This window comes from Dreissena polymorpha, chromosome 1 (assembly GCF_020536995.1).
Source record: "Dreissena polymorpha isolate Duluth1 chromosome 1, UMN_Dpol_1.0, whole genome shotgun sequence".
Lineage (NCBI taxonomy): Eukaryota > Metazoa > Mollusca > Bivalvia > Myida > Dreissenidae > Dreissena > Dreissena polymorpha.
The window spans coordinates 156,400,947-156,424,751 of record NC_068355.1 but is presented as its reverse complement, the minus strand read 5'-3'; the positions used below and the strand labels follow the sequence as shown (position 1 = coordinate 156,424,751).

Here is a 23,805-nt window from a genome sequence, read left to right as displayed (position 1 = left end):
ATTATTGTTGTCATTATCATCATCATCATCATCATCATAATCATCATCATCATCATCCACATCATCATCATCATCACTATAATCATAATCATCATCATAATCATCATCATCATCATCAGTATCATCAGCATCATCATCATCAACAGCAGCAGCATCATCATTATCAATGACAATCGTCGTCAACTTTGTCATCATCATCATTATCATCAATAATTATAATCCTCATTATCATAAAAATCTTTTTAACATCATCACCATATAAAGGTTAGAATTACCATCAGCATAACACCGTAATCATCACCATCATTGCCATCATAAGCTCCTACATTGTAATAACTTTGTTGAATGCAACTATCATCATAAGTATCCGTATCATAATCATTACAATAATCACCTTCTGTATCATATTCATCATAAAAAATCTTTTGAATGTGTCAACATTTACATTGGCATTAATAGCACATACTTATATATAAATGCTCAAATGTGCGCAAAATGAATTGACACGAATACAAGACATCGAATCGATATACATATATATATATATATATATATATATATATATATATATATATATATATATATATATATATATATATATATATATATATATATATATATATATATATATATATATATATATATATATATATATGCAGATAAAATACCTGGAAATAAAACTTTACGAACAACTTCGAAGCCTGCAAGTTTGACATTCTTTTCAACAGTTCGGAACATATGGCACCGATTCAAACACGTATCACTAGCATGCATAGGTTGAAATATGTACATCGCACCGAAAATCATGTACATCCACTAATCATCGGCGTTCAAGATGTTGCCAGATGTTGCCAGATGGTTTCCGTGCACGTTCAGCGTTTAAATTGTAAATACTGAAGAGGCTACAGTTATTACCCAATAATCATGACATTTGATATCTGGTCCGAGATCAAAATATGTATATGAGAAAATAAAACTAGGTTGCTATATCAAATTTAAAACGAACACTTTCAAACATTGCTTTTAAAGCCACACACCTTATCTGGCATAGTAAATATAAGAATAAATAAGAAACTTATTTTATCTATGCCAATTAGAATATACCTGGTGGTTACAAGGTAGTAATCCGTCTTTTTTACGATTAACAACTTAATAATCGCGTTTGTCGAAACGGACGTATACGTCTAGAAATCCTACTTTCGGTTTTAAAAGCGGTACCCTTTGAAAAATAATAAATTATTTGCTAACTAGGCTATAGATTTAATTTTATCTAAGCCAATCATAATATATCTAGTGGTTGCAAGGTAGAAATTCGTCTTTTTGAGCTTTAAAAACTTAAAAATAATCACGTTTTTCGAGATTAACGCACATATGTATAGGTATAGAAATCCTACTTTCGGTTTTAAAAGCCGTTTGAAAAATAATAAATTACTTGCTAACTAGACTATAGACTTAATGGCAATTTTGCACACTTTCAAATTGCTTCAATATGTATTGATTAACGTGTATTTCATTTCAAGGTGTGTGGATTTAATCACTTCGAAAAACTCATTTTGCTCGATCATCACTAGCTCAGGCATTTGTTCTGTTTAAGCTGAAATGGTTACGGGTTTTCAATCGGCTTATTGAAAAACATGACCGCCTGGGAGAAGTTTCTCTCATATGTCTTCATACATTTTTCACATAACATAATTACAAAAATATTTCGGCCAGTTAAAACGTCCTTAGCACTATAATTGTGTTGAATATTCTTGTGCTATTCCTGAACGGTTTACGTTAGATCGTCCGCGTGTGGATGAAACGAGTAATACATCTTTTTCGTGAGTATCGGAATAGTTTTACCGTTGCATCGCTAACACATTCCTGACTTCCATACATCTTGCTGGTGTTACAAAAGTATGATGTTTCTAAAAGTATATCATTCTGCGCAAATAATTATAAAAAGGTATATTTTTAAAAAAAATCGTAAATAACTGTTATTGCAACATCACAAAAAAATGAATTAATATTGACAAGTGTTTATGTTAAAGGGATCTTTTCACGGTTTGTTAAATTGACAAAATTGAAAGAAGTTGTTTCAGATTCGCAAATTTTCGGTTTAGTCATGATATTTGTGAGGAACCAGTATTACTGAACAGTTGCCATGGTCTAATATAGCCATTATATGTATCTTTTTACGATTTAAAAACCTAAAAATTATAAAGCGTTGCAACGCGAAACGATTGAATAATCAATTTGGAGAGTTCTGTTGTTGTCGTTTAAATTTGTGAAACTACGAAGATTGCTTATATAATGTATAAAATACGCACTTAATGTATGCCTGGCAAGATAGCTCAGTTGGCTAATGCGATTTTACTTCAGGATTCCGGGGGTCACTGGTTCGAGCCCTGCTGCGGGCTACTTTTTTTCTTTTTTAAATTAAATTTTTGATTTTTTACTGGAGCTTTTAACATTTAACGTTTACATTAATCAATATAAAGCATTTAATGACAAACTTCAAAACATGCCAAAATCCGTGAAAAGGCCCCTTTAAACTGATCCATTAAACACCACATCAATCACAAAAACATTTATCACAATATCTTCTCGTTGGTAAATAAACATTTAAGCAGGGGTAATTGTGACAGATTATTGTTGTTGTTTAATTAGAAAACAAATATAACTGACTATAACTATTCAACACATTTAATTGTAATACCAAACTGATCGTGTTTGTTGATTGGAACTGTTTTTATCAATAACGGAAGGTCCTAACAGTAAAAAAAAACATGTATTAGTAACGGAAGGTCGATCGTAGTAAAATAGCCTATGTAAGACACTTATTTAAAACACGTCAATATTTATTTAGGTATTGAACAATGCCGTGGATATTACAAATTTACTCGCGTATGCTTCAACCATTCTCAGAAACCAATATTCAGATGAGTAGTGGTTGATATACGGTCATAATGAAGACTAATCTCTGCCTTATCTTTCTGGTCTGTTGGCTGGTTCAAAACACAGATGAACGCGAAAACAACAAATACCTTTAGTCGGGTAGATGGGTAAATATGTGTGTATTGTCACAATAGGACCCGGAGCGAAAAATGTGAGGCGCTAACAAGACAATTTTGAATTCGCCTTAAAAGGTAAATAAATTATTCGTTCTGAACTGCAAATATCCCGTACGACAATTAGTACATTTGTGGTTCTTTCGTAATGACGGGGTTGAAAAGGACCAATGCAGAATGACAAATGACAGGTCGGAACAACAATTATTGTGACATTAGTCGTAAATACGTTGTCTTGTTGTCGTTTAGGTGCCTTTTAAATTAATAAATACAACAGCGGGGCATTATTTCTCGTATAGGAGTCTGTGATTGTCGTGAAAACCCGCAAACATGCCATAACAACAAAAGTGGCGCACTTAAACAAACACAAGTTCACATCTTACGTTTACGTTATTTGTTACTTATTTATTTCTGGCCTGTACACATTTGACGCATTGACGCTTCTCTTTTGTCATTTTTGTGTTTTGGCGGATGTGATTGGCGCTAAGATGTGGACACGCCATATAATCCTCATAAGCCGCTCCGGCTTGTTTATTTGTCGTTCTTGCTTGGTTGACGTGTTGGCGACCTTCACACCCGCAAAAATGCCTTATCGAGAGTAGAGACATTAACTCACGTGTCTTGAAAGGTTTTCAGTTGACTAACACCATGATTTTTCAAACCATGGTCTACACTATATTAAACATTTTGTAAATTCTTTAATCCGGACTCAATGGATATGTCGGGACCAAAGTAATATTCATGTTTTTCTCTGTGTGATTTGTGTTCTTGTATGTGGAAATGAGTCACGTACCACAAATAAAGCATCACCGGATATTAATGTTTTATCTTCGTAATTCTGGATTTTTCTTATTTCGACATCGGAAACAGTAAGGACCTACAGGACCGAAAAACAAATATATGACGTTTCTGCTAATAATAGTAAACACATCAGGGATAGAGATTTGGCGATGAACAAAACATGGCTAGTATAGTGTGCTTGCACAGATAAGAACGAGTGATTGGGATGATCATAAGGTGTCTTGTCAGCATTTAATACCGCAAACAAGTTAAATGGCCTAAGTTAATGAAATACCAGGTCGATGGCTATCAAAATAAAACACCACGGAGCTAAATAAAAAATATAATGTGTTTTAAAGTTAATGACAACCAATTTCTTGCTTACTTCATTTTAACAAATAATATTCTACCAGGTCCGTGTTCGGGCAATGCTTTAATCAAACAACAGTTTATGGCTGAGTAAAACCTTTTTTCTTTTGCGGGTTCTTTTACTAGATAAAGCGCCTTATTCTTAAGTTCGGCTATTAGCTCGTTATGCCAGGAAAATTCTATAAACTATATGTATAGATTCGAATACCTGCTGCCTCGCAAAAAAAATGACGATGAATCTAATTATATATTCATATTGCTACATTCTAGTAATCTACTACCGATTTCATATTTCATTTAACTTCAATCAGTTGTTAAGATAAATAACGCCATATTTCGTGTGTAGTACATTGTCAGACACATGTATAGCATAATAAGTTTGCATACAGTGTGTCCATTTGGATTTTAATTTGGTGGAAACAGAACAGTATCTATTTCATGAACGACCCCATTTGTCGCAGGAACGTCTGCAGTAACAATCTGGGCATTGTTTATGTTCAGTCCATCTGAAACAAGAGATAGGCGAGTATAAATTTTGTGGCATTATCTTTCGAAAATTTTTATTTGATCCAGAGCCTTATCTTTATTTAAACAATCGAAGTAAAGCTGTATTATAATTATATAAAAAATGAATTAATGATATTTATAAGAATTAGACTCATTAAACATTATGTTATATAACATATGGAGATGGTAATTGTCGTTATAATCCACTATTCGTTTAATAACGCATGAAACCGCCTATGCAGTACAAGACAAAATATACAGCACAGTAGTGACATAATCAGGAGTCAACGTCTTTTTAAAGCTCATAATAATGTTAACCTTATTCAATGTATCTTCCAATTATATCTTCATAATATAAATGGAAAACATAATGTATTCATTCTGAGGTTTGTTAGAAACAAATACAACATGTTGTACAAATCAATACAGCGGGGTCATTAAAACGTTTCGTCAATGCATTTGAAGTTTTCCAGACATACCAGTTCCAAATGTAACGTGGACAGATTTGCCTTCGAGGGTTGGGGTATCTCCTTCGTTAAGGCCTTGGCTGAAGTATGTTGCACCAATCACGTGATACTTTAATACAGCTGAAAAACACAAGGTTACATTCAAATAAATTACTTTGTTCCCGAAAGTTGCGCTTTTGTATCAAGTCTTAGAGTTGCGAATAGAACTTCAATCAATACATGCCTTGCTTGAATTGATAAGATACTTGGTGCGAATAAACCAGGTTGAACAGTTAAAAAAGTCTGATGGCATCTTGATATAAATATATCCTTGCACGAAGCGAGCTCAAATTAAGCATTGGTGGTAAAGATAAAGAATTGTGAACTTGAAGAATATTTGAATGTATTGCCTGTACACGATATCATAAGTTGCAATTCGGAAAAATATACTTAATATTTTTGTAATTTACAATTAGGTATGATTGTGTAAGCTTACAAAATGAAGGATACACAATCCGTGTTTTTTTTTTTAACATTTACTCTTTTGTTAGAACTCAAATTCAACAGTATACTAATACACCATCATCAACATGTATCTTAGAATGTTTATAAACACAATGCTTACCGACCAAAGCTGTCTGGTTACTAAGCAGATCGCTTAGAGCATTTGGAGGCAGTTTGTCGAATGCAGCATTGTTAGGAGCAAATACTGTGAAAGGTCCAGCTCCTAATATGTAACAAATGATGCATTGATTTAAATAATCAACATTCAACGTTTGGACTTATATTTATTTATTTATTGTATAGCTGGTCAACGTTAAAGGGATCTTTTCACGCTTTGGTAAATTGACAAAATTGAAAAAAGTTGTTTCAGATTCGCAAATTTTCGTTTTAGTTATGATATTTGTGAGGAAACAGTAATACTGAACATTTACCATGGTCTAATATACCCATTATATGCATCTTTTGACGATTTTAAAACCTAAAAATTATAAAGCGTTGCAACGCGAAACGATTGAATAATTTGGAGAGTTCTGTTTTTGTCGTTAAATTTTGTGAAACTACGAAGATTGCGTATATAACGTATAAAATATATCAAGGATGTGTAATCGGCGGAATAGCTCAGTAGGCTAAAGCGTTTTTACTTCAGGGCTCCGGCAGGACTCCAGGGGTCACTGGTTCGAAACCTGGTCCGGGCAATGTTGTTTTCCTTTTTTTAATTTTATTCTTGATTTTTTACTGGAGCTTTTACGATCCAATGTTTACAGTTATCGATATAAAGCATTTAATGAATAAGTTAAAAAATGTCAAAATCTGTGAAAAGGCCCCTTTAAAGTGATATTATGGGCTTTTTTCACTGTTGAATTGAGCTAAACATAATTAACAGGTCAAAAGAGTTAGTTAAAATGTGGTAACTGACCAATTATCTGGAACTTATCTTGCTACCAGTTGTTTATAAAAAATATATTTTATATTCGATATTTTACTAAGTCGAAATGATCCGTAAAACAAAATTGTGTCTTTGTGTCGTATGAACGAATCTGTACTAAAACTAAATTAGGTTCACATCGTACATGCATGACCAGTTGTCAAACGAAAGTACGGTTGATATTCAAATGCATTATTGATCTCTTTTCGGATGTTGTTTTAGTATGTTGGTGCTGCATTAACAAATATAAGTGTATACGAAGTGAAAACACCAAAAATAAACAACGGTTGCGAAAGACACCTATAAACTGTTAGATGTCCATAATATCACTTTAACATCGCATCGTTAACGCCCTATTAAGCAATACAAGCACGAAACCCTTTTCGTGGCTTTGTAATACCAGTCATATTATCTAATTTATTTTTTTTTAAATACCTTTATGTCGAAAATGGACCGCTTTCCTTTCGTTATATTCGTTATCGACGTATGTTGCAGCTGATGTTGAAATATTAATAAATTAAAAAATAAAGCCTTGCTTTAACAACTAGATCATGTATGCGTAGCCTTGAACTTGTTAAGATCTGTTTTAACTCATTACACAAGTGGCACAACTACTACAATTTCATGCCAGTGAAATTGTCTTTTGAATCTTGGCGGTGCAGTAAGAGAGTGTAATATTTATATTGTATCCATTTTTAGAATTCAACATATCTGTATCTTATCAACACATTTTTGAAACACAATTTACTTGATATTATAAGATTAAACTTAGTAAATTTGTCTTTACTTTCCCGATTTATTTTTTAACAACAGCTCGGAAATATTCGTTCAGTAGGCTCGTCTATGTTAGCAAGTTATGTTTCAGTATTCATAAGGGGTTTGGTCGGTACTAATTAAAACTGTTCAAAAACACAAAATGTATCAATTATTAAACGTAAGATATAATAAACGTAAGAAGACAGTAACATTATGTCAGTCGTATGTACATATGTTAAGATATGAAAACTGTATTTGCACTAGGTTCCCTCTTAGTTTTTCGTAGCTGAAAAAAAGGCCAATATTCTTCTTAAAATAAGCAGAGCCCTAGCCCGTCAAAACTAGTGTGTGTTACCTCAGTTTAATAAATATATGACCTGCTACTTTCCAAAATGTTAATGGCATTATAAAAAAATACGCTGAAGGTACTTTCTTGTGCATGGGTTACAGTGTGCGACAGGAGATAACGCCTAAGTGTACTCACCTGAAAGTGTCTCCAATAGTTGTCCTTGTTGAAGGCAATAAAGTAGTGTTCCAAAGTTAGGGTTTATGGCAGTGATGTTTGTAATAGGGCCCGTGGGAAGGGGATACATGACTTTGTCGATCACGTGGATGACCCCGTTAGTTGCGTTGTGGTCATATGTCACGATGATTGCGCCATCAAGCGTATATATCTAATATATTACCATGTTTGCGAACATGAGTGGGTGCAAATTATACAATGTTCTTATAAAATGTATTTCGTTTCTCGTAAATCATTATTAATTGCGTTGTAATATTCATTAAATAAGTATTATTTTAGCTCGTCAGGTAACTTGTAAGAAATTTAACAGTGGACCATAATATCAATGTAGAAAACGCTTTCCAACCAATTCCGCGTTAAACAGAAACGCTGCGTGACTTTTCGTTTCTACTTTAAACTGTTGACACACTCATTCAAGTTGCAAAGTCAATAACATTTATGACAGTCAATTACTTACTTTACTGTTTTAAATAAGCATTTAATGAATAATTGTCAAATTTCACGTTCATGTGCATTGACCTACACTGATACAAACTATTATAATGAATCACTTGAACGAATAAATCAGCACGAAGTCAAAGTAAACTGTTTCCTATTTAATTAAACCGAACAAGTCACACATGCGAAGAAATGAAAATGGAAGTTTGCCATTTATCAAAGGATTTTCATTAAGGTTTAATGAGTGTGGAAAGAGTACACTAGAACTGTTAATTATAAACACCGGTGCCTTCATTGTGTCACTATATTATAGTTAGGTAAATGATCTTTCAACTTTACATATGTTTTATATATCAATTTGAACGTTTATATGATATAAAACAAAAAACGCTTTGACACCAAAATATGTTTCTTATTATATGTTCAATTTTTCTGTCATTTTTTAATATATATTGCCCAACTATACCAATGTTTCTGAGCATTACAAAAACGTCTGCATATTAACGCAACAAATTTATTTCAATGTGAATGGGCGTGTTCGAAATCCATGTTATTCATGAAAGAATCGACATCATAACACCTAATAATATCAAAAACCTTTAAATATTGAAATGGCAGTTAGTTTACCAGCGTGTCAATTCTCACGTAAATATTCTCCCGTATTTTGTTGGGCGTGTCTAATGATGAAACAAGCATATCATTGGACAGAACACTTCGATAGACCCGCCCAGTGGTTACGTGAAAATTGAGCACTTGTTTGAGAAGGTCCCTTGTCATTTGCCAGCTTCGCCTTGGCGTCATCGGGCAGCGCGGCAAATGCTGCGTTGTTTGGGGCAAAGGCTGGTAAATGGACCTTAACAGAAAAATATACCATGTTATTTAAAGTCAACGTTCTCATTACTCGTTCCGCGATAGAAAGTGAAGATTAATAGGAATAAATTCGTCATATTTCAAAAACTAACCAACGTTTGGCAGTAATACAAACATTTAGTCAACAAAAACGTGTTCAAACAAAACTACTCATCAAGCGAAATGAAAAAAAAGCAAAATGGGTAAGTTTTTGTATCTAACACTTATTAATTATTAGTTATTTAATTCATATTACGTCATCTATCCTGGAAGTATTTGAAGATTTGGGCTTTTAACCGAGAAATTTAAGAAATGCGGATTGCTTCAATAAAGATCAAAAGCTTCATAAATACACTTAAATAAATCTGCAATTGCGTTTTTTCCTTGTATTTTTCTCCAAATATAGGCAATAATGCTGGAAGTGTAATTCAAATTGTTTGTGTACTTTCTTTACCATACAAATCTTACAAATGATCAGTATAAAATAATGAGTTGTTTTTTCAGCATGGTTTACATTAAACACACCTCAACATAAAATTCCACTATTACAATACATGCACATTTAAGATTTATATTAAATTTGACATATTTTATGAGTTTAATATATTTGTTTAAACCAAATTACTAACGAAGAAAACCTATCCACTTACCATGTCCTGAAAGAGTTCCTTCTAGCCCAGCTTGTTTTATTAAATCAATCAGAGTGGTTGCGCCAAGTTCTTGCGCGAGTTGAATTATATTTTGCAACTCCACAGGCGTAGTCATAACCAACAACGCAGGCAAAACACGAACGATAAATTGTAAATTAAATATCGTTTGTGTTTTAATTGTATTATATAAAATGAATGCTTTGTTGTGTTTGTTTCTATACAAACTGGTATTAACTGCCCTCTCACGTGTTGTACACAATTATGTTATGTCAATTTGACATTGTTCTGAAATGTTCTGTAGTATGTCTCGTATTCTGTAGATAAGACTTCACATGTCTCAAGGGTTCACGTGGTATCATTGCGCCGTTATGTAAGATTTTGGTTCGTTTGCACTGGTCTCTATGGAAGGGTATTTAGGTAAAAAATACATCATTCGTGGTGAATATTTGCTTTATGACAATTCCAACATGCTTGTTGTCAATTCGTTTATACTTGATGATTGCTGCAACAATACATCATTCATGATGAATATTTTCATTATGCGTGATATTTATTCTAACATGCTTCATGACAGTTCCAACATGCTTGTTCTCTATCGGTTATACTGGATGATTCTTGCAACATGCTTGGTGACTATCCAATGTTTGTGTGTTCATTATTCCTGAAACCAGTCATAATCGGGTTTGCCACTAAGCGTCATTAACAACGGCAGTTAGCAACAGGCAGTAAGCAGAATGCAACTAAGCAGAAGGCAAGTAACTAAATTATGACAACAGGTGGCGCGCGTTTATTTTCCGTATGTTGAATAAATAACTTTTCGAAAAAAAAAGCGAAAATATCCAAATCATTTTGACTAGTAAACTGAATAAGCTGAATAAGTTCCCTTTGTTATACAATCTCTATTAAACTAAATACGTGTATTATTGCCATGAAGACCAGTAGGCCCCTACACAATGTATTGACTGCCGTGAATGTTTTTGATATTTGTAAGATGCAATTGGCAATCAATAAATTATACATGTATTTTATTCAGGACGTAACGGGGCTGATGTGTTGGAAGTGTGGCCCATCCCTAGTTAAATAATTACAGTAGACGTAATCTACCGATGTGCATTGTATATCGACCTCATATTTATAAAGTAGCCCAAACCCCCATTGCCACAGACCTTATCGTTAAACTTTCAGATTTCTCTAGTCTGTTTACCAGGCTAAAATTACAATGTCTATAAACACATATTTATCATTTTATGACTATATAATGTCTGTGGTATAAAGAGAAACCTGAAAGTTATAAGAACTCGTGACTAATACTGTACAACTATTGTACTCCTCGTTGAGAAAACAACTACTTCTACTACATGTATTAAAATATCATAAAACATAATTTTCAATCAAGTTGGAAAAAATAAATAAATAAATGTCATATAAACAGGTCTGTCATGAACGTTGACGTCGCTCTTGGTTACCAGAAAAATTCCCACGCACGAACTTCAACCGTCATTGTAAACAATCAATTAAGTGCATAGGTACTTGAATTTGTATAGCGTTTTTTAAAGGTGTATGTCCAGCCACAGGTGATTAGCGTGTGGCTATGATAATAATTAGTGAAAACATCTTTTGGAATGAAAAATAATCATATTGTAACGAAAAATCAACTTTTCTATATAAAAAAATATTTCATTATCAAATATATATATAACAAGGTAACCAACTCGAAATCATCAGAAAATGGGGTGCATCGTTTTAAACAGCCATTACTTCATCAATTTTGCAGCGATTTTCACGATCTTGGTCTTATGCAACGAAGAAATAAATTTCCTTTCTGGAGATGTATATGTCTTGCAATATTTTTACAAATACTGGGTCAACTTTTAAGAAATAACACGATGCACAACTCGGGTGACCCAGTTGTGATCGATCTGACAGTATTCATGACTGAACTCTTCACGGAGTAAAGGGCATTTTCCCTGCAAAGTTCACGAACGTCGATACCATCATTCAATAAAACGTATGAAAAACATCCTTACCGTGCTTGCCGTTGCATTGTGCATCAAAATTAACTGTCCAGCGCATTTTGAAACCTTTGTTTGCATGCATTTCAACTAACTGACATTTTAAACACACGAGCGATTTGATTGGTCCAATGCGGAGGTGTGTCTTTACAACTGGAGATTTCATTCATAAATACCGTCTGATCGATCACAACTGGGTCAATCGAATTGTGTATAGCGTTATTTCTTAAAATTTGACCCAGCATGTGTAGATATATAACAAGATATATAGATTTCCTGAAAGGAAATTCATTTCTGCGTTGAATAAGACCGGATTCATGAAAATCGCTGCAAAAGTAATTTAGAAATGGCTGTTCAAAACGATGCACCCCGTTTTCGGATGATTTCCAGTTGGATACCTTGTTATATTTGAAACGATAGTGAATTTTTTTATAGAAAAGTTGATTTTTCTTTATAATATGATTATTTATCATTCAAAAAGATGTTTTCACTAATTATTATTATAGCCACACGCTAACCACCTGTGTGTCCAGCGCGTGTGCCGGGAGAACAGGGCTTAATGTATTTTTTGTTAAGCTCTATAATATTTATATCCAATCTGTATAAAAAAATGTCGGTGAACATTATTCCGGTGTTAATTTTTGCAAATATTGAGGCATTCATTAATTATGGATCTAAAACGGAGCATTTATCCGCATTAAAAAAACACCGGGCATATTGCATATTAGATCGGACACATGAAATTATCTCGAAAGAAAGCAATAAGAGTTTCAATTCTACATGAGTAAGTCTCGTTGCGCACGAGTACGCTCTTACTGCTCGTATATATTTGACTCTTGGCAAATACCTAGTGTTTTATTTTGCTTAATCTAAATTGATTCATGCATCTATATGTACTTAAAGCATGACCAACAGCTCTTCTATATGTGAAAGAGATTGACAAGAAATACCTACCCATCTATAATAAAGTTTATACGTGCACTTCAATATAATAGTTGTATAGCATTTTATGTGGTGCAATATAAAGGTACTCTAGTAGATTTGAAATTATGTAATGGATTTCCTCTCAACATACATACAGAGTTCCAGATAACTTTTTCAGCAAAATCTTGGTTTACACTCTATCCTTTTTTCAGGTAAGTATATTTTTTGGCACATCCGCATTTAGGTTTATAGTCTAAGAAGAGCTCATGACAATTGCCGGGTTACAGCAGACTTTTTGCGATAAAAGGACCAGATAATGGAAAACGTTCGGCTTTTCGACTGTTTTAAAGATGGTCTGTTATTCATAATAACGTTAAAGTGTTGTTGATTTCATAATTGTAATGAGGGCCTAGACGAGTGGGAACTCATTGATAAAATGTTTACATTATATGCATTGATATTGAGTTTCACGCATGATCACACATTTTGAATTCTTATTTTATTTTTCCAATGTGTAACCGTACGCACAGAATTTAAGTCTACTTTTTTACTAAATTTAATTCATTTTTTACGACTTTAAGCGTCTTATCTGGAGCTCTGCATACATGCATTAGTAGCATATATTGAAATATATCCATATAATTTCTTTGGTTATTGAAGGTAAATTAATGTACAAAATTATGGTTAGTCGTTAACCAAAAAAAAGTTACGTCTACAAACACGCGGTTAATTTCGGTTCAGTAGCAAATATCTTACCAAGGGACGCAACTTCTCCTATAACATAAAATTTCCGTTTTACGCCGTAAATTTCCGTAGTCGTCCGTAGCATTTCGGAACGACTGTCAATTGACATCATTGTATCATGCATGATTGTATGTTTGCTTTGTGCTTGGGTGAAACTCACATCTTGCCATCGCGTTAATTTATTCAACGCATCAATATTTGATTCCATTATGCACTGCGCCTATTGCACAAGTCTCTCTGCACAAACCAACATACACATATGCAGCATGCAATTAACGAACAATGTTGCATCTGTATACATGCATGATACCATTTAGCAGAATGTAAATAGACATTGGACATCAGGCAAGATTTAAGTGTCATCAAGCATGAAAAGGTGTCTACATACAAATTGAAAGTACCATCAAGAATCATGACGCAGTCACAAAGAAGGATGTAATTTTTACCTAAATACCCTTCCATAGGTCTCTGTTCAGTTCGCTTCGTGACATGTAGAACGTGTCTCGTTAAAGAGATGTAAAATGTAAACTATTACATTCCGTATCATTAGTTGACATTTCATGTGAATTCTTCAACCCGGAATCAGTCAATATAAAGTTAGATGTTCATGACTTGGTAAAAAATGTATGATGTCCGAACAAAAGATTTACTAACGTTTGGTTGGGTTTTTGTATTCATATATGCAAAAAGTTACGCGCAAAACAATAAAGCACCAGAAGATATTAATAAAATTTATAAATGTCATGACTTTTCTTGTTTTCTTATCACAAGAAGTGTAGACGTAGAAGACCGACACCAAAAAGCTTTTCTTTTCATGGAATAATTCGCATGATTTTACGTTTTGCGTCGACATACTTCAAGCTTGCGCTTGTGACTAATTAGAACAACATTCCTCACCATCCACGGTAATAAATTACGTGACAACAAACAAAGTAATCAAGCACTAAATCAGTACCTTATTGTTACAAACAGGGTGTACATTTTGATAAATGGCTATTTTTTACTCGGGAAAATTTTACTTGCGAACTGCAGGAAGAGGGGCGATTAACGAAGACGTAATTCACATTTTCTAACTCGCGATAAAAATAAATTGGGACATTTGACGGCTTATTTTGCTGTTTTGTGAACAAATATCCAACATCGATTGCTCTAATAAAAAAGTGTTTATAATAAACAATTGTATCTATCAATTCATTCGTCATTACACACCTGTCGCGTTGATGTTTTATTAGCAATGTATAGTATAAGAAGTTATTTACGTCAACAACGATGCCACCACTACCGTCTGAGGCAAGTTTGATTTAAGAAAGCTGTTTATTAAACTAATTGAATTAATTAAAATCAATTGAAAGGTTATTTTTTATTAAATCATTACATTTGGTATAAGAGCAATTGCTTAAAAATTGCGCGGCACGGTACGTTAACAAACATGCGCCTGGAATTTTAACCCGATGGCGACTCGCTGACATGGTGGTGTGACAATAAACAACGTTACCCAAAACTCTGTATGTGGCCTAAGAAGATTTTGTCCGTGCCAACCTCATCGGTACCATTGGAGCGAGTGTTCTCGAAAACAGGTATTAGTACCAAGGTTCGCAACCGCATCAGCCAGGGGCTAGTGGACAGAGTATGTTTGCTGATTTGTTTCAACTGTGAGATAGTGTTGCACAAGTTTTATTTAATATTTGTATATTAAGTGAATTTAAGTTAAAACAAAATTAAACAGAATGAACACGGAAACACAACATTATTGAGGGAGATACGATGCGAACGTAATATAAACGGCCCAACCAGAATAAAATTAACGATAAGTTACAATGAACATTGTGTAGTTCTTATAACTTAAACTTAAATGCAGGGAATGTAAAATCCAAAAAAAATATATCATTTACAAAGTTATTGAAATAAAACGTTAAAATACATTTTTATTAAGCAACTGATATGTTATCATCGCAAGTGATCTTAAATTACTTTTGTTTTCATAGAATACATGTTCGAGCGATATGACATGTTAACGTTTACTTACATTTGTAATACTAAAAAGGTTTACTGGTAAATAACCGGTTACCGGAAAAAGATTTACCGGAATGTATTGTGTAATATCTTGCATTTATAGTTGATCTTTTAATATGACTCTACCGGGTCCGCGTTCAGGCAATCCAAGAATTGCACATAAGTGCCGGTTTATGGATAAGTTAAATCTTTGTTTCGTCGGCGAATAACTGTATAAAACGTCACATTACCATGCTCTGTTCTTGTTCTTTATGACAGAAAATTACAAACTGTCTTTACATGTTCGTTTACCCTGTGCTTATCAAATTATGAATCACAATGAATTGCTAAACATTCTCTATGTTTTGCTATGTTCTAACAATATGCTTCCGATATAATTGTTCATTATACTTCAATCGATAAGAAGGCAAAGTCACGTGACTTACAGAGTTCCAGAACGAGGCTGAACGTGTATCCATTGCTAATAGTGCCACGCAACGCTGCATCGGACTTCAACCATTCACTGTTTTGAACATTCGACGAAATGATATTGACAACGCAAGATGACATTGTCTGAATTAGCGGAAATGTATTCCGTAGTCATTTCAAGGACTTATGTAAGGCCAAATACTAAAATTGAAAGTAATGTGTCCAAATAGATTGTCACAGACTAAATACTGTATATATAGAATGCCGGAAAATGAACGATTTTCCTAGTTGTCAAAAATAATGTAGGAGCGACTGGCCGGGTTGTCCAAATAATATTGGAGCGATTGTCCGTGGGAGCGAAAGTCCGGAATAAAGATAAACAGCACCATGTTTCTTGTGTAGAAATGTCAACTTGCTATTGAAAAATGTAAAATAAAATTATTTATTCATTGTCTGGTATTAATTTGGCGGCAACAGAACGGTATCTATTTCATAGACGACACCGTTTGTCGCTGGAATGTCTGCTGTTACAACCTTGGCATTGTTTATTTTCACACCATCTGAAAAAAGAGGAAGAGTCTATGTAAACTAACGTCATTTGTTTCGAACTTGTTTATGTGCGGAAGGGAATAAATAAACCAAAGAAGGCTGTAATATGATAACAAGGAGCTAGGCTAAATTGTAATTTTAAAATGTTATCTTTAAAATAAAATAAAAAGATTTATCATCAGGGGAGAAATTATTCTGTTCATCCACAAGTCGTATCTCAACGACAAATGACCAATCGTCTATGAATGACTGGACAAAACATACAACGCAGCAGAACATAACAGTTATAAACGCTGAAGCAATAGCCTTTTGAACCGTTACAATAACGTTTTCGTTATTTTATGTTATTTTGTAAACTGGTATTTTCTAAATAATTTAGATCAAAAATTTACTTTTTGGGGGAACGGGTTGTTAGAGACAAATACAACGGTATAAAGCAATAAAACATGGCTAAAATAAGCCTTAGCGCAATTGGTTAGAACACGTGTTTTTCTACGTACCATTCCCAATTGAAACTTTGACAGATTTGCCTTCGAGGGTGGGGATATCCCCTTCGTTTAGGCCTGCGCTAAAGTAAGTGGCACCTATCACGTGATACTTTAATACAGCTGAAACAAAGACAATACCTATGACACCAACGAGACCGCCATTTTTATAAGTCAGATAATAAACCTTAAGCTTTGAAAAGTGATTGGTACACTTACACTGGTATCGTGGGTTGGTTTATTGTTTGTTATAGATTTATTAATATATATAAGAAAAAGATGATTTTTTTCTAGGCAAACAAAGAGCACTTTTCGACAGAAATTTCATCCCGTTTTTAGGCATTTACATCATTTTTAATACAAGAGTCAATTATTTACATTTTAAGTTGAATCGTCTATGAAAACTATAGGCGTTACCAATATGCAATATATCTTCATTTCTTAGTATAATTCTGTCCCAAATTATTCCTTAATTAGACTAGTATTTAACTAAACTGTAAATAAATTACCAATGGTAATATTCGATGAAATTCAACGCATTCTAATTTAAAAATTGGAAAAAAATATCGGTACATAAGGATATCGGAATGATGTGTTATTAAACTGGAAATATGCCCTAACCTTGTGGGTGCGTTCGTGATACTCATGTTCAGTACGACAATCATGCAACAATTAACTTTTTCAATTAAGTAAATCATATATGCGTATACATACAGCTAAGATATACATAAAAAGGTGCATGCATAAGTGAAAAGAGAACACAATAAACATTATCATGAATGCACATACATATATTTTGGCAAACTTTTCACAACTGACGATGCAGTAAGTAGAGGTGGCATAGAGGTGACATTCACTTCTCTTTTTTTAATTGCTCTCCTGCTTTAATGCAAAACTAAATAAAAGCGGCGTACAATTAAAAAAAGAGCGGTGTCACCTCTATGCCACCGTAAGTAAGACTTTATTACATTTGATATTTAATTAACAGAGACAAATTCTTGTTAAATTCGTTTACATGCTCAGCCATGAGAAAGCTTTCAAGTTTAAACCTATTGGATGATAAAAGTCTAATTGTCGATATACTTGTTACATCATTGATAACAGTTACGCTCATAATACACTTTAGTCTGACACACCCGCGGCAATTTACTTACATATGTGTTCGTACATTAGTTTCAACAATTAGTTCAGCTTTTGGAGTAGTTAACCCTGATTCATACTTGTTAAAGCACTCCAAACCAAACGTTATTTAATAAAGTTTTCTCGTGAAAAGTACTATAAATAGTCAAATGATGTTATATAGATGATCATGTGTCAAAACAAATCTTACCGACCAATGCAGTCTGGTTACTAAGCAGGTCGCTTAGGGCATTTGGAGGCAGTTTGTCGAATGCAGCATTGTTAGGAGCAAACACTGTGAAAGGTCCAGCTCCTGATATTGAATAAATGGGGTTTGGATAAAAAGTATTCAAATTGTGAACTTATATTTATCTTGTTATATAGCTCACTTACACTTAGAGCGCATCATGCCTACTACAACAGGCTATCAACGTAGAAGGAACGGTTCCATTAACAATGAAAACCTTTTATTTAATTAAATAAAGACCTTTATGTCGATTACAGCACGCATTTCATTCGTTAACAGACGGCGATAACGAATGGCATATGATTGATGTTAAAATCGCTGATGGCATTATCGATCCAACAATGTATTGAGATATATTGGCAGCTTGGTCATGTTGAAAACTAAGATAGCACATTTAATGTTGTATTACACATTGAAGGCACAGACATGTGCATGCATAACCTTTATCATGTGTTTCAGTGTGCAAAGGGAGGTAATTGAATTGTCCTCACCTGAAAGTGTCTCCAAGAGTTGTCCTTGTTGAAGACAATAAATCAATGTCCCAAAGTTAGGGTTAAGGGCTGCGACGCTTGTAATCGGCCCCATGGGAATGGGAAACATGACCTTGTCGATCACGTGGATGACCCCGTTAGTTGCGTTCTGGTCATATGTCACTATGGTTGCGCCATCCACAGTATATATCTGAAATATATGCATGGATGCAGAAATGAGTGATTGCAAATTAAGTCTATGTTCTTAAATATATATTTAGTTTAAACCTATTTATTTTAGCTCGATTGCATAGAAAGTAATTCCTACTTATTTGAAATGCTCTCGAGTCCGTTTCCTGGGCCTAGAACCAGTACTTGGTGTCTATATGGGAGATCGAAAGAACGCTCCCACAGCGGGAATCGAACCCGTGACCTCCCGGTCGCTAGGCTCGATTATATATATATTTGTGTACCTCAGAAACGTTTATCAAGGAAGTTGAAGTGCTTATCGAATATATGTTATGTAACATTTAAATTATTATAAAGAGAAATATTACAATTAATCATAATAAGCAGATCAAAAACTCTTGCCAACCAAAGCCGGCGTTTAACAGAAACGCTACAATGATTTTCGTTCGCATTTCAAAATTTTCACAAACATGCATTAAAGTTGCAATTTCAATACAATATATGATACGTAATTATGACCATTTCAGTTCAATATATGTATATAACACGGACCCAAGCTGATATAATGAAGCACTTAACGAATACGTCAGCTGTAGTCCATGTACTTACATGTGAACCGTTTAAATCACACTTGCACAGATACTTGTGCTCGGTCTCGTATCGAGATGTTTTAATAGATTTAAATGGTGTAGACAGCTACGCATAAACAATTAATCATAACACAAGTTGCATCATGTTTGCACTATATTTTAATTTGGTAATACAGCTTACAATTTCAACTGGCTTTATGTATGAATATGAACGCCTATATGTTTTAAACCGAAAACGCTGTGCGGGAACAGTGTCACCAAATCAGATTTATTGCTTATATGTTAGCAACGCACACAGTTTGCGAGTATAAAACTGACAAATCTGCAAATCTTGCCGTATCATTATGCGTTCTTTAAAGTGCATCAACCAACTGCTCAAGTTTGTGTTTGCATTACATACATCCACTTATGAATATTTAATACACAACTTTGATTTAATGAGAATGGCCGTTATTCGATGTCGAACTCATGCATGGACAAATCAGAATTACAACACAAATGAAAACAGTGAAATGCTGTCTTGATTACCTGCGTGTCAACCGTCTGGTAAATGTTCACCCGTATTTTATTTGGAGTGTTTAATGAAGCCACAAGCATATCATTGGACAGTGCCGTTGAATAGTCCCGCCCACTTGTTACGTGAAAAGTGAGCACTTGTTTAAGGAGATCTGTGTCATTGGCCAGCTTCGCCTTTACGTCATTAGGCAGCGCGGCAAATGCTGCATTGTTTGGGGCAAAAACTGTGAATGGACCTACCACGAAAACAAAACATGTCATTGAAAGGCAGTGTTATTGTAACGCTTTCTTCGTATTGTTGAGAAATAATGTGATCGAACAAACCACGATGCGGAGAGATAAATATGAATAACTACGTAAGAGCTACAAATCAAGGGTTTGCAGTTATACACATAGAGTTAAGAAAACCGTCATCAAATAAAAGTGAGCCACTATAACTTTTATCATGCGAAGTGAACGAAATGAGGCACGAGTTGGTGTTATATCTGACACTAATTTACGAGTATGTGCTTTTAAAGTGATATTATGGGCATCTAACAGTTTATAGGTGTCTATCGCAACCGTTGTTTATTTTTAGTGTTTTCACTTCATATACACTTATTTTTGTTAATCCAGCATCAACATACTAAAACAATATCCCGGAAAGAGAAAAATAACGCATTTGAATATCAACCGTACTTTCGTTTGACAACTGATCATGCATGTACGATGTGATACTAAATTTAGTTTTAGTGCAGATTCGTTCATACGACACAAAGACACAATTTTGTTTTACGAATTATTTCGGCTTACAGGACTGGGTGGGTCACGTAAGATATCGAATATAAAATATAATTTTATAAACAACTAGTAAGCAAGATGAGTTGCAGATAATTGGTCAGTAACCACATTTTAACTAACTCTTTTGATCTGTAACTTCTTTTCAGCTCAATTCAACAGTGACAAATGCCCATAATATCACTTTAACTCGTATTACCTCATTTTACGCGGTGTCTTTGCCATTTTTTGGTTTGGGTTTAATTCGAGTTATGTGGGAAAGGCAGATTGCTTGCATTAAGATCATCAGCTCTTTTAATAGCGGGTAATGAATATGCGTTTTCTATTGGTAAATGTCTTTAAATATATGCAGTGATGTTTGAGCTGTAATTCAGATTTTTTACAAACCTCCTACATAATCATTCACAAAATGAATGTATTTCGTTAAAATGATGTGTTCGTTTCCGCTCGCTTCACATTAAACATAGCTTTTCACGTCATTCCAAAATGACAATACATAAACATTATTTTGCATTTCCAATGTGTTCTATATTCAACTTGGAGCATAAATGTATGCTCATTAAATCAAATTATACGCACTTAAACTATTTATATACACCGAATTACTAACAAAATAAACGCATCCGCTTACCATGTCCTGAAAGAGTTCCTTCTAGCCCAGCTTGTTTGATAAAACCAACAAGAGTGGTTGCGCCAAGGTCTTGCGCGAGTTGAATTACACTTTTAGACTCCACATGCGTAGTGATAAGCAGAAAAGCAGGTAAAATGCATACTTGCAAAAATAAATTAAACATCGTTTGTGTTTTATTTTATCAACTAAAGATATGTAAACGAATTTCCTTGTACGAGTTGCTTGAAACTATGCTGTCTTCGATGTCAAACAGACTCTTATCAACTGCTCATCACGTGTTTGGGCACAGTTCCTTCATGTTAACATTTATCTTAAATAAGCGTTCATAATTCGCTGTAGATAAGACTTCAAATGTCATTCCATGGTTTGAGTGGTAACATTGAGCAGTTGTATAAGGTTTGGTTTGGACCGCTATCAGTTCAACTCGTTTCGTGACATGTGGTCGGTTTTGTGAAAGGGACCATATCAGCTTAACTGTTAGATTGCGCAATGAATACAGAATACTTGTAAGAGGGCTAGTATCTTAGTAGTATGTGACCTTGTGTTCTGTAAGGTTGCTTTGGCTGATGTAAACATTATTGAAGGATCATAAATTATGTGCATATTTAATTCAAGCGGTGTATTTGTATGTGTGTTTCAGTCTTCGTATGTTTTGTACAATTTGCCATTTAATTGAAAAGCCTATGTATTTTCTATGATGGGAAATTTTCTGTTGGTCTCCTTTTAAGACATTAGTGCTTTGAATCTAATAAATAATCTTATATCCTTTTATTTAATTGTTTACCACAAAACGCATGCATATATCGAATGAATTCCTTTTGATACAGTTCGTGTTATAATTGAATTATACCAAGAGAACCAAATATGTTTAAGAATAAAATCTAGTACGTGTATTTTATTGTGTATATTTTGAAGACCTTAATTCTTATATTTACCTTGTATTGAGTGACACTATAAAATCCATCCTCTGAATAAAAACAAAATTATCCTGTCAGTACTATTCATATCCATACGTGATAAAAGGAGATTACATACCAAAAGGCATACCAACGATTCAGGTTGCAAAATAGAAACTCATTAAAGTGATATTATGGGCATTTTTCACTGTTGAATTGAGCTGAAAAGAATTAACAGGTTAAAATAATTAGTTAAATGTGGTAACTGACCAATTATCTACAAATCATATTGCTACCAGTTGTATATGAAAATATATATTATTTTCAATATTTTACATGACTCATCCAGTCCTCTAAGCCGAAATGGTCCGTGAAACAAAATTGTGTCTTTGTTTCGTATGAACGAATCTGCATGAAAACTACGTGCAGACTCACACTGTACATCGAATTATTTCTGTCGTCAGTTGTCAAAACGAAAGTACGGTTGATATTCAAATGGATTATTTTTCTCTTTCCGGGATATTGTTTTAGTATGTTGATGCTGCATATACAAATATAAGTGTATATGAAGTGACAAAAATGAACAACGGTTGCGATAGACACCCATATACTGTTAGATGCCCATAATATCACTTTAAAGTGACATTACTACTCAAAATCAACGAACATTTCGTACAATATTTCGTAAAATAAAGCTAAACAATTAAAAATCATTGTTCCTTATGGCAATTGCCGAAATTTCAACGCCGGATGTGGTCTGGTAAAATAGATGTTTGTAGATACAAAATGCTCGTTTTTATTATTGTTTTGTATTGGTACCATTTTAGTGTTCGTGTGTCGTATGAATAGATATATTCGCGGGAAATTAAAATGGAATAATTGTGCCACAAATAAATAAAAACGAGCAATTTGTATCTACACAAATCTATGTAATCATACCACATCCAGCGTTGAAATTGTGGCTCTTGCTATAAGGAAGTCTGAATGTTTAGGTGTTAACTGTATTGTACGAGTGCTTCGAAAGAACTAAGCGCTCCACAGAGTATTTGATCGTCTTTGTACGTCTGTACTTAACGCGTTACTTATGCGTCTATTGCGCATTGCAAGCGACCGTGTGGTGTTCTAGCCAGGACGCATTTAGGACTTTATAATACTTATTTGAAATTAACAAATTGAAATTTACAAATTTCGCGTGAAAACTGCGTACTTGGCGTGTCTTCTATGACTCAATCGGGACCTTGGTCTTTTTACTGCGAATTTATGACGGCCACTGGTCGTGATAAGAATGTCTTTGTGTGCTTCGAAAGAACTAAGCGATCAACAGAGTATTTGATCGTCTGTGTACGTCTGTACTTAACGCGTTACTTCTGCGTCTCTTGCGCAACGAGAGCGACCGTGTGGTGTTCTAGCCAGGACGCATTTAGAACGCCGAACTTAA

At 34.0% G+C, this 23,805-nt stretch overlaps 1 protein-coding gene across 3 annotated transcripts; it reads right to left on the bottom strand.

The window, feature by feature from the left end:
• Positions 1-4,585: 4,585 nt before the first annotated feature.
• On the bottom strand, positions 4,586-22,521 carry LOC127857515 (uncharacterized protein SYNPCC7002_A0175-like). Of its 3 annotated transcripts, none has more exons than XM_052393928.1 (6): positions 21,472-22,521; positions 20,076-20,299; positions 18,790-18,979; positions 18,263-18,364; positions 5,186-5,293; positions 4,586-4,705 (listed from the first exon to the last, which is right to left on the bottom strand). In XM_052393928.1, exons 1-6 carry the CDS (start codon positions 21,632-21,634, stop codon positions 4,605-4,607), a joined length of 888 nt encoding a protein of 295 aa, XP_052249888.1. In that variant the 5' UTR covers positions 21,635-22,521; the 3' UTR covers positions 4,586-4,604. The 3 variants fall into 3 exon arrangements, with proteins under 3 accessions (XP_052249888.1, XP_052249879.1, XP_052249898.1); XM_052393919.1 differs by lacking the exons at positions 4,586-4,705; positions 5,186-5,293 and adding exons at positions 16,327-16,458; positions 16,948-17,055 and having other exon boundaries at positions 21,472-22,291; XM_052393938.1 differs by lacking the exons at positions 4,586-4,705; positions 5,186-5,293; positions 21,472-22,521 and adding exons at positions 16,327-16,458; positions 16,948-17,055; positions 20,742-20,879.
• Between the last annotated feature and the right edge of the window lie 1,284 nt (positions 22,522-23,805).